Source organism: Solanum dulcamara, chromosome 12, assembly GCF_947179165.1.
Source record: "Solanum dulcamara chromosome 12, daSolDulc1.2, whole genome shotgun sequence".
Taxonomy (NCBI): Eukaryota; Viridiplantae; Streptophyta; class Magnoliopsida; order Solanales; family Solanaceae; genus Solanum; species Solanum dulcamara.
In genome coordinates this window covers 15,797,896-15,814,022 of record NC_077248.1, presented here as the reverse complement: position 1 = coordinate 15,814,022, position 16,127 = coordinate 15,797,896, and the positions used below count along the sequence as shown (strand labels likewise).

Genomic DNA, 16,127 nt, shown 5'->3' with positions numbered 1-16,127 from the left:
TGTTGTCATTGTTATCTTCGAAGGGACTTTGCACATCACATAATTAGTGATCACTTGCATTTATAAATCAAATGATGCTTTGTAAAGATGTTCTCTGTATGAGTTATGACCAACCAGCCATGATAACATTTGGATTCATATTCATGAATGAAGTTAGTATTAGTCAATTAGGCATCTCGATATCCTATCCCTTGCCAATGGATATGTTATTACTTAATCTGATGACCGAGAAATCCCCTTTAAACTAACTGATTCAAGCGCGATGGTTTGAAATCCGACGGAGAATATATACCTTTTTAATGTAAGCATACGAGATTTCATTGAGTTTTTTCGAGTCCAATTGCATGTATGGATTCAATTTTATTTGGCCGAAGTGCACAAATACCTGCTTTTGGGATTGTTATTTATATTGTTTTTTTATAAAAAAAAATATCTTTTTTTGCCAAGTTTAATCGTTTTGAGAGTAACTTTATAAGTACGCAATTGAAATTGAAAATTGTGATGCCACGGCCAACTTCAAACATTTTTTAACTGAAGTTGTTGTCTTAAAGCACTCAAACTTCAATCATATAAGTTGTACACAACTAAAGTGCATGTAAAAATTGGATAAAACTTCAATCATATGTATCTGAAGTGCAATTGAATTTTATTTGTTCTTTGGATTTCAATAATCCAATACCCAAATCTATTTCAAATAAGCTCAATTTTGAAACATAAGTTTCATATATTATAAAGAACAAATTACAATCATCAATTTGTTAAAACAACAAATCTAACAAATTCATTTGGCAGTCTTTTAACTTTTTCATATATGTATGTACATCAATTTATTTGATAAATTATTTTATGAAGAAAATACATAGAATTATGTTCGCAAGTTTTTTTATATATATATTTTGTGATTATAGTTTATTTTTTTTCATACTTTGAGAAAATTTATTGCAAACTCTGTTCTCATTTAAAATTTCAGACGTCCGTCAGTGTAAGATTTCAACTTATCAAGTATGCCCAACCCATATTTCATGCGCTACATCCTTGCCATTGAACAAGTAAAACTTATACTAAGTAGTCACCTTTAGAACAGCTTGGTGAAATATAATCAGCCTTTGCAAAGTAGTTAGTTCTCCATTGAAATAAGTGTAAAATCCTTTTTCTCGTTGTGTTCATCCTCGAACTTCAGGACGTTGTTTTGGAATTTTACTAGGATGGCATCAGATTATGTGCTGTTACCACCAAAATATGTGGTGCAGTAGATGAGGCTGCTCCTCTCTTAATCAGAGGTCTCGATTTCAAGTCATGAGTATGGAAAAATCCTTGGTAGAAAGCGCTTCCTCCCAAATGAAGCCCTACTGCATGAATCCGAAATTGTCAAGATATAACCATACCAAGTTCTAAATATCGTCTTCGTGATGTCATATTCTCTTATTCTAAACTGATGATAACCCGATCGAAGTTCAATCTTGGAACAAGTCATCAATCCTTGAGATGGGATACTTATTTTTAGTTGCCACAACATTGAAAGAAAAAATTGAAATAATTTGTATTGGGATAGAAATATAGTCCAAAAAAAATGCACCAATAACAAAGCTTGCCATCCTGCCTTTGGTGAGGAAGTCAACGGGCTTCGATTTGGGTAGCGGACACCGGATGGAATTTTTTTTTTTAAAAAAAAGAAGAATATGAGCTTTTAAGCACTAAGCTAAGGTGCCTTCAAGCATCTGAAACCAAATTGTAGTTCAAAGAAAAAAAGCAGAAAATGTACACATTGACCATAACTTTTCACAATCCGCAATCATAATTTGAAGCGTAGATATTTATTTATTTGGGGTTGGGGATGTTGGGAGGGGTCAAGTAAATTCAACGAACTTTGGTATAAGTGTCAAGCAACATGCAACACATCCAAAACCCACTAAAAAAAACGCCCTGAAGCTCCACCATTTTGCTATCACTGTGTTATTAAAGTGAGATGGATGAAAAAACAAGTTATACAGGATGAGTTGGAAAGTTACCAAAATTCCACTAGACAAAACTCATTCATAAATTGGCCATCTGATGCTTCTAGCACTGGTGTTTCTCTAAGCCATTTATTTCCACGATAGAACACATGACAAATGATCAAGCAGCTACCTTCTTGGATGTTACAGAATTAATAATGGTGGCAAACTCAGGACCCTGAAACATAGAATATTAAGGTTATTGAGAATTTCCTAAAGCTAACCTTTAAAAATTTCGAAAAGATAATTCCAATGGAGGAGCTCTACTTTGATAAGTGATGCAGTGACAGTAAGTTAGAAATATTCAGTGCACACTGAACTCCACATATCACTAGAGTTCTTTCCAACCAACTTAGGCTCTCCAGAGTGTTTGCAGTAGTTTCCGTGAAACCAAAGAACTTTTAGTGTCCAAGATAAAGGGTAGGTCCACTTATAGTCACGATGAGCAACAATTTTTTTTTTACTATACTAGTCACAGTGAACAACCATTTCTAGATATTATGTTCTTTCTCTGGGGATGCCATAAATTCTAGGTCCAGCTCAAATTCAATAACTTATTCATGTGCTAATATTTGTAATTTTGGTCCATGACACAGTTCTTGCAAGTTACAATCATTTCCGCTGATCCCAGATATTTCGCGAATACATTTCACATGCTACAGACAAAGAGGAAACTAAAAAAAATTTGCCAGCCAAAATGCATGTACCTAGCAATTAAAAGATTACCTTTAAAGAGGCACCCCCCACTAGAAAGCCATCAATATCTTCTTTCTTCGCTAGGTCAGAAGAGTTGCCTCCGTTCACAGAACCTGTCAAAATATCACAGTTTTGAAACCATGCAAAATACAATTTAGTTTCACGAAAAATCTAGGCAAATCAACAGCTAAGAAGGTGCAAACAGGATTTGAAGCACGAAAGACAGCCCTTTCAAGTTTCAAGAGACAGACAGGTTAGATACATCTAGTTCAACAGTGCGTCAAAGTCCTTCGCTGACTCACAAGAAAAAAAAAGAACAAAACAAAAAAAAAGAATTCCTCAAAAGACAAACAAATAAGAATTCAACAAAGGGAGTTAGGGGTTCGCTTCCCCATCCCCACTATGTATAAAAACAAAAAGAATTGTTGACTACTGTAATTTTTGAAGCTCTACGGCTCAACACAACCCAAGTGGAAGAGGGGAACTTTTACAATATCTGGTTGACATATCACAAATCACAAATGGCTGAAATCCTTATCTTTTAACAACTCATACAATCTCAGTTCTCATGCATGAAACATGGAAGAGGAGAAGTTATTTACACATGAATTCAAAACTCAAATTCATTACCTCCATATATGATACGTGTTTTAGAAGCAACTTCTGCAGAAACATTCTTACTTAGCCAATCACGAACAGCTGCATGGACCTCCTGAGCCTGCTCAGGTGTCGCCACTTTACCAGTTCCAATAGCCCATACAGGCTCATATGCGATGACAACATCATCCCAACTCGGTAAAGCATCTGCACATCACAGAAAATGTCAATCAAAGAGATCTGAGAAGATAAAGCTTTCACATGTAACACTATTAGCATAAGGGAGAAAATTCGTTAAGCCAAGGCAATGGATATAAATGACTATCCCATCCTTGCCCCCAGTGAGTAATCTTTGATTTTTAATAGAACATCATATACATATATAGGTCTCATGAATATGAGATGAAAGATTCTGCAAAAAAGAATATATTCAACATAATTGGCAAAATCTCACCGGCAAAAGCCTTCAACTGCTTGAAACATACATCAAAAGTTTTTCCAGCTTCTCTTTCTTCTAATAGCTCTCCAATACAGGCTATAACTCCAACATTGTGGCTCAAAGCATAAGCAGCTTTCTTCCCAATAAACTGCATGAGAGAATGGCCCAGTCAAGTCCTTAGTGAACAGCTCAATGCACAACGAAGTATCATCAAGACCCGGCAAATGCTTTACTTCATTTCACTTGTGACAAATTGCTTAGTTTTCCATAAAATTCACAAATCAAATAGTTCTTGCAAAGCCTTACTTCATCATTTTCTCCAATTACATGTCTCCGCTCAGAATGACCAAGAATAACCCATTTGCAGCCAAGATCTTTCAACTGCTCCACGCTGTGTAAAACAAAACATATTATAAAGTGAAGATGAGTTACACTAACAGTAGTTATTGGGCCCACACTTGATCTATGACATATTTTGAAATCATACACAATGAGCAATGAAGAAATGACTGTCTCTGCCGTCCATTACCTAAAGAACTGCACTTCTAATAGGATTCATAAAGTGGAATTTAACTTTAGGGTTTGATTCAATATTTTTTTTTTTTTTTTTTACGGGAACAGACCCTACACGAGGCTCCCACCTCTCGTGCACAGCCAGGGGTTGAGCCGCACACCCCCAAGCCTTATTATACATAAAACAGAAAAATACACGGAGGGGGACATAAACCTAACCTCCAATCCTATGGTGGTTCATAAGTCGGCCATCCTACTAAGGTCAGCCAACTCATCCCCGATACAAGCGCACGAAAAGGAAACCTAGAATCTATGCACCTAAAGAAGAGGACTCCTCTCGATACAAAGAAACTAGGAAAGATTTGATTCCATATCTAATTGGCGGAAAGAAGCACTAGGTTATATTTTAATGGAGATGTGGCCTTCTAGGTCAATTTGATTTGACCTAAAATCCACACTTCAAACCAAAATATTCTACTGATAATTTGGATTGGGCATAGACCTCTCAAAGATGCCTTCCATGAAACTTGAGTCAACAGAATAAGCTTCAGAAGAGTTCTTAATAATTGGGAAAATATGCTTCACATTTCTTCAGAATACTGAAGCAATTTCATGGTACTATTGATCAACAAGAAAGACTGACATGGCTTAAGGCATAGCTACGCTGTCAGATCTTCATACACAACCTTAAATCATACTGGATAGCAGGATGGTATTAGGCCCTGGAAACACAGCTGGGAGAAAATACCCATCAAAGTGGCATTCTTTACTTGATTTAGTAAAATTCCGGCTTGTATTTGGTGGACTGTTTGGAAGGACAGAAAATCAAGATGTTTGGAAGATATAGTCAGAGGCTTGTCCGGAAGATTAAGATGACTTCTATGCTTTTGCTTCATTTTTGGTGTAAAGAAGAATTACTATAAGTAGTTTCATGGTTAGATATCCTAGAACCCTTGCAGGAAGAACAAGGGTACACTTTTTTTCCTTTCAAATCGTAGATACGGCTCTTAGTACAGCTTTTTTTGGCTATAATTGTTACCTTTTTCCAAAAAGAGATAACCATAACTACAGAAAAAACATAAAGAGAACTTCTGATCCCAACTACGATGTCATGCATGCCCTATTGGTGAAAAATATAGTTAACACTCTCTTATAGGATTAGAAGAGAAACATTGGTTCGATGCACCTTGCAAGGACCCAAACCAATTAAAACTATGCCGAAAATAAGGTTAAGGAAGAATAAACTTGTACAGATTCGTTAGCCATCTTGTCACTCCTTTAATGGGGTAATATCCCCTTATAGTTTGGTTGTAAGAAAGCTATTACGCTGCTATCTTTATCAGGGTTCAAATACCCAAAGAGCCAAAAATGCTAGGTGATTACTTCCATTTGCCTAAACCTTTGTGAGTAAGGTTACTGGATGCATATGGGAAGTAGCAGGTAGCAGGTAGCAGGTAGAATAGTCAGAGGTGTGCCTTTGCTAACCCAGACACCATCATTATAAAAGAAAAATAAGAAATTTTGGTCTGGATATTCAGAAGTTTGGAAAAGCTGCAAATTAACAGTTGAAACCAGACTATATTGAATTCCCATAAACCATCATACGATGAAGAGCATAGCATTTCTGGCACACTAACTAATTTATATTTAATTTTATATGTGAGCTTAACCTGATTTCACCCGTGAAAGCTCCACCTTTGCCAGTCCAACAATTCTGAGCAGAAATCTCGATTCTATCAGTTAGTGAGCTCTTTGCTTGATCAATGTACAGAAAGGGAGGTGCTACAACCACATCTGCAGAGTTCCCAAGAAAAATATATTATTTTGTGTTAGAAACTGACTCAGAAAATAAAATCATTATATGAATGCTTGAAATTAATAACATTTCAGCACTCTTGATTAGTCGACCGATGGAGCTGTAAAAAAGTCAATATAATAGGTGGAGTAAGTGTCTTCTCTATATATGGATATGATATCACAATGCCGAAACCATTACAGTGCATACTCTGGAAGTACTGGGCTATCAGCACCAAACATTCATGAAACTTTGGACATGGACAATCCAATTATATATATACGGGCATTACATATATATTGGTACTACAGAGTAAAAATTGGGAAGCAAAGAAAGAATAAAGAGAATGAGAGTAGAGTAGGACGAACAACTGAGTTATCTAAAATGCAGCAGACCTGCAAACAAGAACCAGAAAAAGAAACCCCCTTAACAGAAGCATCATCGTTTGTGTACCTTTGTCATGCCTTCTGCAACATTCTTTGAGCAGGCTAACTAACATGATTGTGCTTCTAAATCTAACAGCCAGAACATTCAAAGATGACTTGCTTTTTCAAGACTTCTCTCTAGGTCTAGGTTTGTAAAGGGATAAGTATCAACAGGACATGTTAGATATGGGCAGTGTCATGAACACTTCGACTGGAAATTTTCACAATTTTTATGAAGTTTCTATGTTTTCCAATAATGCTTGAATAATCAACTCCGTTCTCGTTAAACTTGAATACCAGAATCACCAAGACGAGGAAAGAATCATTTCAGATTTCAAATACAAGAATTAAAAGGGAAAAAAGAGCATGGTGTTATCCCCGTGGCCTTGACGAAAAACTAGACATCAGCCTTGAACACAAGTATGAAAGGGATATGCACAATAAGCTATACTGAATGTAGGGTGAGAAGTACAGTAAAACCTCGATAAAGTAATATTTGATAAAGTAATAATCTAGCTAAATGAATATTTTTCTACGGTCCCGACTTGGGCCAGTTATATCAAAGTAATATTCTCGCTAAATGCATTAGATAATAATTAAAAATAAAGTATTAAATGCCCAGAAAAATATAAAGTAATAATTACAAGAATACATCAAGAATTTATATATATTTAATCAGTCAATAATACTAGACCAATAACTATTTCTTTTTAAAATATGATTCTATAGTTGAATTCTCTTTCATATACTCACATATTGCGTTTCTTATTTTATTGGTTAAAGATGATTTTTGTACGTCTTTCAAATGATGAGAAGACATTATACTTGGATTATAATTTTTAAACATCTAGCTTTTCCTTTTATAGTTAACGTAAAATCTCTTCATATTCTATATATATGAATACAATTAGAAACATTAAACTTCACTAAATTCGTTTAGCTTTCCTAGATTTAGATAATAATTATGCAAAGACTACACTTTTTAGTTTCCTAGATTTAAACTTTTGAAATTCTTAATTCAAATATTTTTTTTTCTTTCTTATGGCACATACTGCAAAATACTCTGTAAATTTATAAATATTTATTTATCAATTAATAAATATTTTATGCATTTATCGATAAATGAATAATTTTTTTCCGGTCCCAAGCATATGCATTTATAGAGGTTTTACTGTAGTAGAGGTCAATCAAAGTGGCATTTATTACAATCTTACAAAGCTCACTCTGAAATCAAAATCTGAATAGGGTATTAGGACAGCTTCACAGAAAGCTAAATATGCACATAAAGCTTGATGCTATGGAAAGTGAACAACATCGAAGAACTCACCAACATCTGACTCGAGCTTTGCGCTGTTCAGATCAGAGACAAGCTTGCTTATGGAGTCCTTTGTTCCATTCTGGGAGAAACATCAACGAAGTTACGAAGATAAAAGGACATGGGGAAAGAAATGTCACCACCCATTATGTAAAGGAGGGGTTTCAATTACATAACGAGACAAGAGACTGTAAGATGTGATACTTACACATTTCCAGTTGCCACCAACAAAGAACTGCAAACAAGAAAAAGCCATAATCAGACATCCAATAGGGAAAGGGCAATAATTTAAAGTTCAAATGTATTACAGGAGGCCTAGAAAATTTGTGAAAGCTACCATAATGCATTCTAGGGGCGAATTCTCGTGTCATGACAAATCTAACACATGTAGCATTGGATGCTTGCTAATAAAGAAGAAGCCAACCAGCCTAATCCACTGAGCTAAGGTGGGAACTTGAAGTCACAAGATCTAGTCCCATAAACAATGTAGGCTAACAATATTTTGGTAGTTCACTGTAGTATAATTGAGTGTATCTCCAATCTCTATCGATTCCCTCCAGGGACGAAAAGAAGAGAGAATAAACAGCATCCATTCGATGCTTAGTGTTTGTTAGGAGCCCTTTTAGTATGGTTAGATACTTGATGCCAGTGTACCGACCAATTTGCATCTTAGGGAACCTCCAGTTTTGTTAGAATAAATCAGCTATTGTAAAATTAGTCATTAAGGATATATTAGTCTTTTCTACAGTTCTATTAGTCAGTTAAGTATGTTGTTAGGTTGTTAAGTTAGGTAATGATTGGTTAGTTAGTTAACTAGTTAACTAATCTTATGAACTATGCTCTATATAAAGAGCCTCTTGTACAGATCTTAAACATAACTTTCAATACACATCTTTCGGATCTCTTTCTTCTTCCTGTAATCTTCATTCTCTTACTACTTCAAGATAGATCATCAATGGTGGTCTAATCAAGGGCATGAAGAACATGCAATATAGCAGACTGATCCACTAATTCAATCATAACAGGCACCTCAACAAGTATTCTCACAAATACCAATAAGGGTTGTGATGGAGTGGTAAGTACTGCTTCATCCTTAACCAAGAGGTCTGAGGTTCGAGTCTCATTGGGTACGTAGTCGCCTTTGTTAGGAAGCGCTTTATCCCCCAATGTGGGACTTTCCGGCGCGAATCCAGATTTAGTTGGGCTCCAATGTGGGTACCGGACACCGGATGGGAAACCAAAAAAAAAAGTATTCTCACAAATGTCTCAGCCTCAATCCAATACTAGTATTCCTAGAATATCAGGAAGAGACGAGCAACCACCAATATGGATGAAAGAATTCATCTCATTGAGTCTACATGATACTCCATATGCTATTTCCAATTATGTTTCCTACGACAAATTGTCTTCGTTTTTCTTTTTTTTTTTTGGAAAATGGTAAGCTTTACTTCTATATTATCCACAGGTATACTACAACAAACATGTAGTCCCCCATCACAAAAGTTGTTTCTTTACAAAATCCTAATATGTCTAATTACAGCCACTCAATTGCATTAAAAACATCTTCGGTGCTGTCTATAACTACTTGTTTACACCAAAAATAGTAAAGGCCTAAGCAGTCTATCTTGATCTTCTGTATATTGCTTCTTTTGCCTTCAAAATATCTCTGATTCCTCTCTTAACATATGGTCCACCAAATACATGCTGGAACCATCTTCCGCCTCTCCTCCTTCTTCCTTGCATTACCATCACTGATCCAGCTTCTTAGTACTTCTTTGATTCTCCCAGGTTTCACCCACCTTATCTTCCTCTTGTGGATGAACATCTGCCACAGTTGGTCTGTCCATTTACAATGCAGAAAGAGATGGTTGACTGTCTCTATCTGTTCTTCACATAGATAGCATCTAGAGCATAGGTTGAATTTCCTCTTGGTAAGGTTTTCATGAGTGAGGACTGCTTCCTTTGCGAGTAACCATGTAAAGTAGTTTACCTTATAAAGCACCTTGGTCTTCCAGATCATTCTCCATGGCCATCCTATCTCCCGAATATTTGTTCCTGTTAAGTCTTTGTAAGCTAACCTGACAGTAAAAATACCTCTGCTATCCACCTTCCACACCAGACTGTCCTTTTCTTCTGTCAAATTGAAATTTTGAGGGATTGTATTCTGAAAAGCTGCTATCAAGGTTATCTCCCAGTCATTTAGGTTCCTTCTCAAATGGAGATTCCAACCTTGTCCTGTCCATAGTTCAACCACAGTAGCATCCTGAGCTTGGCTTAAAATGTATAGCTCAGGAAAAGTCAGCTTCAGAGGCCATTGCCCATACCATATATCCTTCCAGAGGGCCACCTTCTCTCCATTTCCAACTTTGCAACTTGTAGGACTCGTGTCGGAGGAGTTTTGAGCGTGAGCTAACACTCATGCAGCGGCAAGGACCCGCAACTTTCTTGAAGAAACTAGTTGCCATAGGTTCCTGATGGATCTCCATACACTACAATTATAAGGGTTTGTCACCTCCTCTGTCATCCATCTGTCCTGCATGCCATATTTTGTTCTGATCACCTCTTTCCATAAAGCCTCTTCTGGAGATGCAAGTTTCCATAACCACTTCACCATCAGACTTTTGTTGTGTATGTTTAGTTCCCTGATATTCAAGCCCCCTCCTTTTTTGTTGTGTATGTTTAGTTCCCTGATATTCAAGCCCCCTCCTTTTTTGTTGTGTATGTTTAGTTCCCTGATATTCAAGCCCCCTCCTTTCTTACTTTCCAATAGCTCCTCCTATTTCACTAGATGGTATTTCTTCTTGTCTTCACTTCCTTTTCATAGAAAATTTCTCCTACAAACATCTAGTCTATTAGTCACACTGGCTGGGGTAGGAAAGACTGACATCATATATGAAGGGATAGAGTCCATTACACTATTAACCAAAGTGAGTCTACCACCTGAGGTTAGGTATTGGCTTTTCCAGTTGGCCAAGTCTTTTCTCACTTTTCTCTATCACACCACCCCATATGCTGTTGGATTTGCTCTTAGCTCCTAAAGGCATTCCAGGTATGTGGTTGGGAGTTCACCCACTTTCCCCCCTAATTTTTCTGCCAAGTCCTCAATGTTTGGCACTGTATTGATTGGGTATATGAAACTTTTTCCCAGGTTTATATGCAAACCAGATACTGCTTCAAAAATGTTGAAGACAACTCTGAGAATCAACATTTGTTCTCGTGGCTCCACAAAAAAACAGAGTGTCATCTGCATATTGCAAATGTGTAACCTCTAGATTATTGCATGTTCTAACCCATCCTCTGATTTTTGCTGTATGTATTAGATTGCTTAGTCCCCCCATGGAAAGGATGAAAAGGAAGGGGGACAGTGGATCCCCTTGCCTTAAACCCCTATGGGAGGAGAAAAAATCACATGGGCTTCTATTTATCAGAATTGAGAACTTTACTATGCTGATACATTGTCTGATCCACCTGAGCCACCTTGAACCAAAGCTCATCCTCTGCAACATATTCATTAAGAACTCCCAATTTAGGTGATCATATGCTTTTTGAATATCCAGTTTACATAGGATCCCTGCCCGTTTGTCTTTTTGTCTTGAGTCCACACACTCATTTGCCACCAACACTGCATCCATGATCTGTCTGTTCTTGATGAAAGCCATTTGTTGCCTGTCTACTAACTTATGCATCACTCTTTTCAGCCTTTCTACTAGGACCTTTGCAAAGATTTTATATATTCCCCCCACTAGACTTATGGGTCTAAAGTCATTTAGTTCCATTGCCCCTACCTTCTTTGGGATTAAAGCCACAAAGGTAGCATTTATACTTTTCTCAAAATTCCAATCCTTGTGGAAAGCCTTAAAAGCTGCAACTACCTCCTTACTGATGATGTTCCTACAGTGGCTGAAAAAAGCCATTGTAAAGCCATCCGGTCCTGGTGCCTTGTCCCCAGCATGGGATTTGATGGCATCTACAATTTCCTGTTCTCCAAAAGGGGACATTAGCATATTATTGTCTTCTTCATTGATCACAGGACAGTCTCTCATATTCAGGTTGTGCCTCCAATCTTCAGTTTCTAAGTACAAGTTATCATAGTACTCAATTACCACCTTTTTCACCTTTTTTGGTTCAGTCACTAACACCTCATTGACTTTTAACTTGTCAATTGTGTTAACTCTCCTGTGTGCATTTGCTGTTTTGTGGAAAAAACCAGTGTTTTTGTCCCCTTCTTTAAGCCAAGTTGCCCTGGACCTTTGTCTCCATGTTGTTTCCTCCTGGTTTGTTACCTTTAAACTCTGAGATGAGTGCCAGCTTAGAAGCTATCTCCCCTTCCTCCAAGCTTCTTTGTTCTTGTATGATCTCAATATCAATCATACTTATTTGCATTCTCTTCAATTACAGAACCTAAGACCTATGAGAAGCTGTGAAGGATCCTAGATGGGTTGAAGCTATGAAAGCTGAAATACAAGATCTTAAAAGCAACCATACATGGGACATTATCACATTGCCAGCTGATAAGATGCCAATAGGTTGAAGATGGGTCTATAAGGTCAAATATAAGACTCCAGGAGAAATAAAAAGGTTCAAAGCTAGGCTAGTTGCAAAAGGCTATAGCCAACAGGAAGGTATTGACTACCAAGAGACCTTTTCTCTAGTACTAAAAAATGGTAACAGTCAGGACAGTGCTTGCAATTGCAGGTTCAAAGCAATGCCACATCCATCAAATGGATGTGTACAATGCTTTTCTTCAAGGTGATCTATATGATGAGATTTCTGACTCAGGGGGAAAATAATAGAACAACCAGACCTCATATATGCAGACTCATAAAATCCCTCTATGGTTTGAAACAAGCACCAAGGCAATGGAATTCTAAGTTAACAGAGGCCTTGTTGACACTCAAATTCAAACAAAGTCAATATGATCATGCTCTATTCATCAAAGCCACAGAAGCAGCCACTATGATGGTATTGGTGTATGTAGATGATATGCTTGTAACTGGAGGTAGTTTAAAACTCATTGAAGAAGCAAAGTTGTCGTGTTAGCAAATATTTAAAATGAACTTAGGAGATTTGAAGTACTTTCTTGTGATAAAGTTTGCCAGGTCTAATCAAGGCATATTAATGCATCAAAGAAAATACTCATTGGAACTAATCTCAGAACTTCGACTTGGAGCTTCAAGACCAGCTACTACTCCTATAGACACAAATATCAAGCTTACAACTAGAGAGTATGATGAACACATATACAAAGATCATCCTGGAGATCAGTACGATCAGACATATGCTCGTATCAATGACTGATAGGCAAATTACTTTACATAACAATCATAAGACCAGACATAGCTTACAGGTGCAAACTCTAGTCAATATCTTCAGCAACCAAAGAAGTCCCACATGGAAGCAGCAATGAGCATTGTTAAATACATCAAAAATCAGCCTGGACAAGGCATTCTTATCTCCAGCAATAGAATTCAGAATGAAATTGCCTATTGTGATGCTGATTGAACATCATATGCTCATACCAGAAAGTCTTGTTACTGGATTTCTCATCAAACTAGGGGATTCACTAGTTTCTTGTCAATCTAAATTCTAAGAAATAAACTACCGCCTCAAGGAGCTCTGTAGAGGCAGAATACCCTGAAAGATGTTGGGTGTGCCTAACTTGAGAGTGTAATTACAACCTAACAACATACTTAACAAACTAATGGAACTGTGGAAAAGACTAACATGCCCTTAGGGGTCGTTTGGTAGCTGCCTAGAATTATGCAGGTATTAGTAATACATGAATTAGTTATGAGGAAATATATGTATTATCTTATGCAGGGTTTAGTTATTCATGTATTACTTATTTATATATTAGTTATTCCATCTTTTATCATGCATAAAATTATACATAGATTCCCTCAAACTTATACATGTATTAGTTATATAGGTTTCTAAATTGCAAATCAAACACTATATTAATTTTATACATAGTCCTAACCAACTACTAAACATGGTATTACTTATGCAGGATCTAATACATGTGTAATATTTCTCCTAACCAGCTGCCTAAGTTACGCGGACTCTTCACTTTTGATGCCACAGCCGTGTCGAATTTTCCAAAAATACACTATGGAAGAGGTGGAATTACACTCTCAAGTTTGATTTGCAATTTAGCAACCTGCATAACTAATACATGAATAACTAAACCGTGCATAACTAATCCTTCCATAAAATAATACATAAATTTTCTCATAACTGATTCATGTATTACTAATACTTGCATAACTCTATCCAACTACCAAACGACCCTAAGGGTATATTAGTCTTTTCCACAGGGCTCAGTTCCATTACTTAGTAAACTATGACTTTAGGTTGTTAAGTTGGTTAATGATTGGTTAGTTTAGTTAGTTTACTAATCTTATGAACTGAGCTCTATATAAAGAGCTTCTTGTACAAATCTTAAACATAACTTTCAATACACATATCTCTGATCTCTTTCTTCTTCCTCTAATCATCTTCATTCTCTTACTCCTTCAAGATAGATCATCAATGATGATCTAATTCAGTTCAAGTTTCAGATTACCCCTAAATTTCCACAAAAGGACAACAAATTTATCATTGGAAAGAAAGGGACCCAAAACGAGTAGAATGGATATAGAGGATTCTTATAGTCAACCCCAACTCGTTCGGATTGAGGTGTGGACACATAGTTGAAAACAAGGGAAAAACTTGTTAGTTCAATTGCTGTTTTCAATTTGCTGTTTGTTCAGTAAAAGTGGTTCAATACACTCATTTGCAAGCCTTGTACCATACTCTATTCTAGTAACTAGTAATGAACAAGCAATCCATGAACAAGCAATCCAAACTCATCAATTCAGATCACACACAGAGGCTCTCTACTAAGCAAATACTAAGCCAACCATATAATCTAAAATTTGTAGAAAGAATCCCTTTATTTTAAAAAATACTACAGTATGTAGTTAAACCTTACCTTGCCGGAGCCAGCCATGGAGACGACGGGTCTGCAACCTTTGTGAGAGGGAGAAATGCGTAGGCGAGTGTCAATATTTTGGAAAAAAGAGTGAGTATTGTCAAGCTTGAAAGAAGGTGGACGGAGACCAGAGAAGTGTGGTGGGGATGAAACGGAAATGGCGGATTTGGGACCAGAAAGTTGAGAAGGTAAAGAAGTTGCCATTTCCGAAACTGAAGATATTTGTAATGGCAGCTTCGCTTATCTGATTCTTGTGTTTATTATTGAGCGAGACGACACCTGCCTAATCACATACTCCCTTCCGTTGCTCTTTAATTGTCAGATAACATGTGCCACAATCTTTAAGAAAAGTTTGTAAAAAATTGAAAGTGTCTATAGGTTGAAGTATTTTGTGACTAACATATTCTTTATTAATTATTTAATTTTCATTTATATATATATATATATATATATATATATATATATATTTTGTTTGATTCACCGATGGCGTAAAACTCACTCCGCTAATCATTTTCTGCTTACTATCTCAAAAAATAGATTTTTCATATATTAAAAAAGTAAAATTATTTTTAATTATATTATAATAAAATATTTGTATCAATTGTTATTCTTTAAAAAGTTATAAAATCCAAAATATATAAGTAAAACTGAACGAAAAGAATATATATATATATATATATATATATATATTAAAATATAAATAAAAATTAAATTAATCAACCACTCTTCCTAATTAATGTAATTATCTTAAAAGGTGGTAAAATACTCATATCTTAGAGAGGCTTATTGTATGTAATGTAAAGTTTGGTGCACAGTTGTGGTATCTGGATGGATAAGGTTAAAAATGATTCTAACAGAATGGAAGGATATGTCATTTTCTATATATGTTGAGGCCACAAATTGGTGGCTGGTCAAATCTCTTTTCCAAAGAACAAGGATATATTTTGTTCAGGGACAGGATAACTTTTAAACTTAATTCCTCCTCTATTCGACACCTATTAACATTTTAAAGTAGTAGCAGATTCTTGAGGATATGTGGTGGAAACTATCACTAATTGTAGATGCCTATGAAGTCTTATCCATCACCATTTTTTTTTTCTGAACGGCCATACACATCCAACTAAATCTAACTAACTTTAATAAAGATCGATCAAAGTCCACACATCAAGCTGCAACAATATCGCCACCTAAATCATCTGAACCATTAAAATCCATCGGATATTGCCAGCATTATGGTGGAAGATACCCACAATAAGCAATCCTAACTCTCCTATACAAAAATATGAGACTCAAATCAATTGTACCAACAGTACACAACAAAGAGCTTGGTGGGGATTGAACCACTAGCATACCCTATAATGGTCTCAATCCATTTTGAAT

General features: G+C 36.1%; 1 protein-coding gene across 1 annotated transcript; it reads right to left on the bottom strand.

The window, feature by feature from the left end:
* Positions 1 to 1,873: 1,873 nt before the first annotated feature.
* Positions 1,874 to 15,109, bottom strand: LOC129876627 (triosephosphate isomerase, chloroplastic-like). The gene is made up of 9 exons (XM_055952111.1): positions 14,748 to 15,109; positions 7,983 to 8,009; positions 7,787 to 7,856; positions 5,910 to 6,033; positions 4,033 to 4,117; positions 3,742 to 3,874; positions 3,321 to 3,494; positions 2,721 to 2,803; positions 1,874 to 2,172 (listed from the first exon to the last, which is right to left on the bottom strand). Exons 1-9 carry the CDS (start codon positions 14,949 to 14,951, stop codon positions 2,116 to 2,118), a joined length of 957 nt encoding a protein of 318 aa, XP_055808086.1. The 5' UTR covers positions 14,952 to 15,109; the 3' UTR covers positions 1,874 to 2,115.
* Positions 15,110 to 16,127: the final 1,018 nt, after the last annotated feature.

Excerpts from the sequence above, each read along its gene's own strand:
- LOC129876627 (XM_055952111.1), bottom strand. The coding sequence starts at position 14,951 with ATGGCAACTTCTTTACCTTCTCAACTTTCTGGTCCCAAATCCGCCATT. Across the intron at positions 3,495-3,741 it reads GCAGTTGAAGGCTTTTGCCG|ATGCTTTACCGAGTTGGGAT; the intron begins GTGAGATTTTGC and ends TGTGATGTGCAG. Across the intron at positions 2,804-3,320 it reads AACACGTATCATATATGGAG|GTTCTGTGAACGGAGGCAAC; the intron begins GTAATGAATTTG and ends ATATTTTGACAG.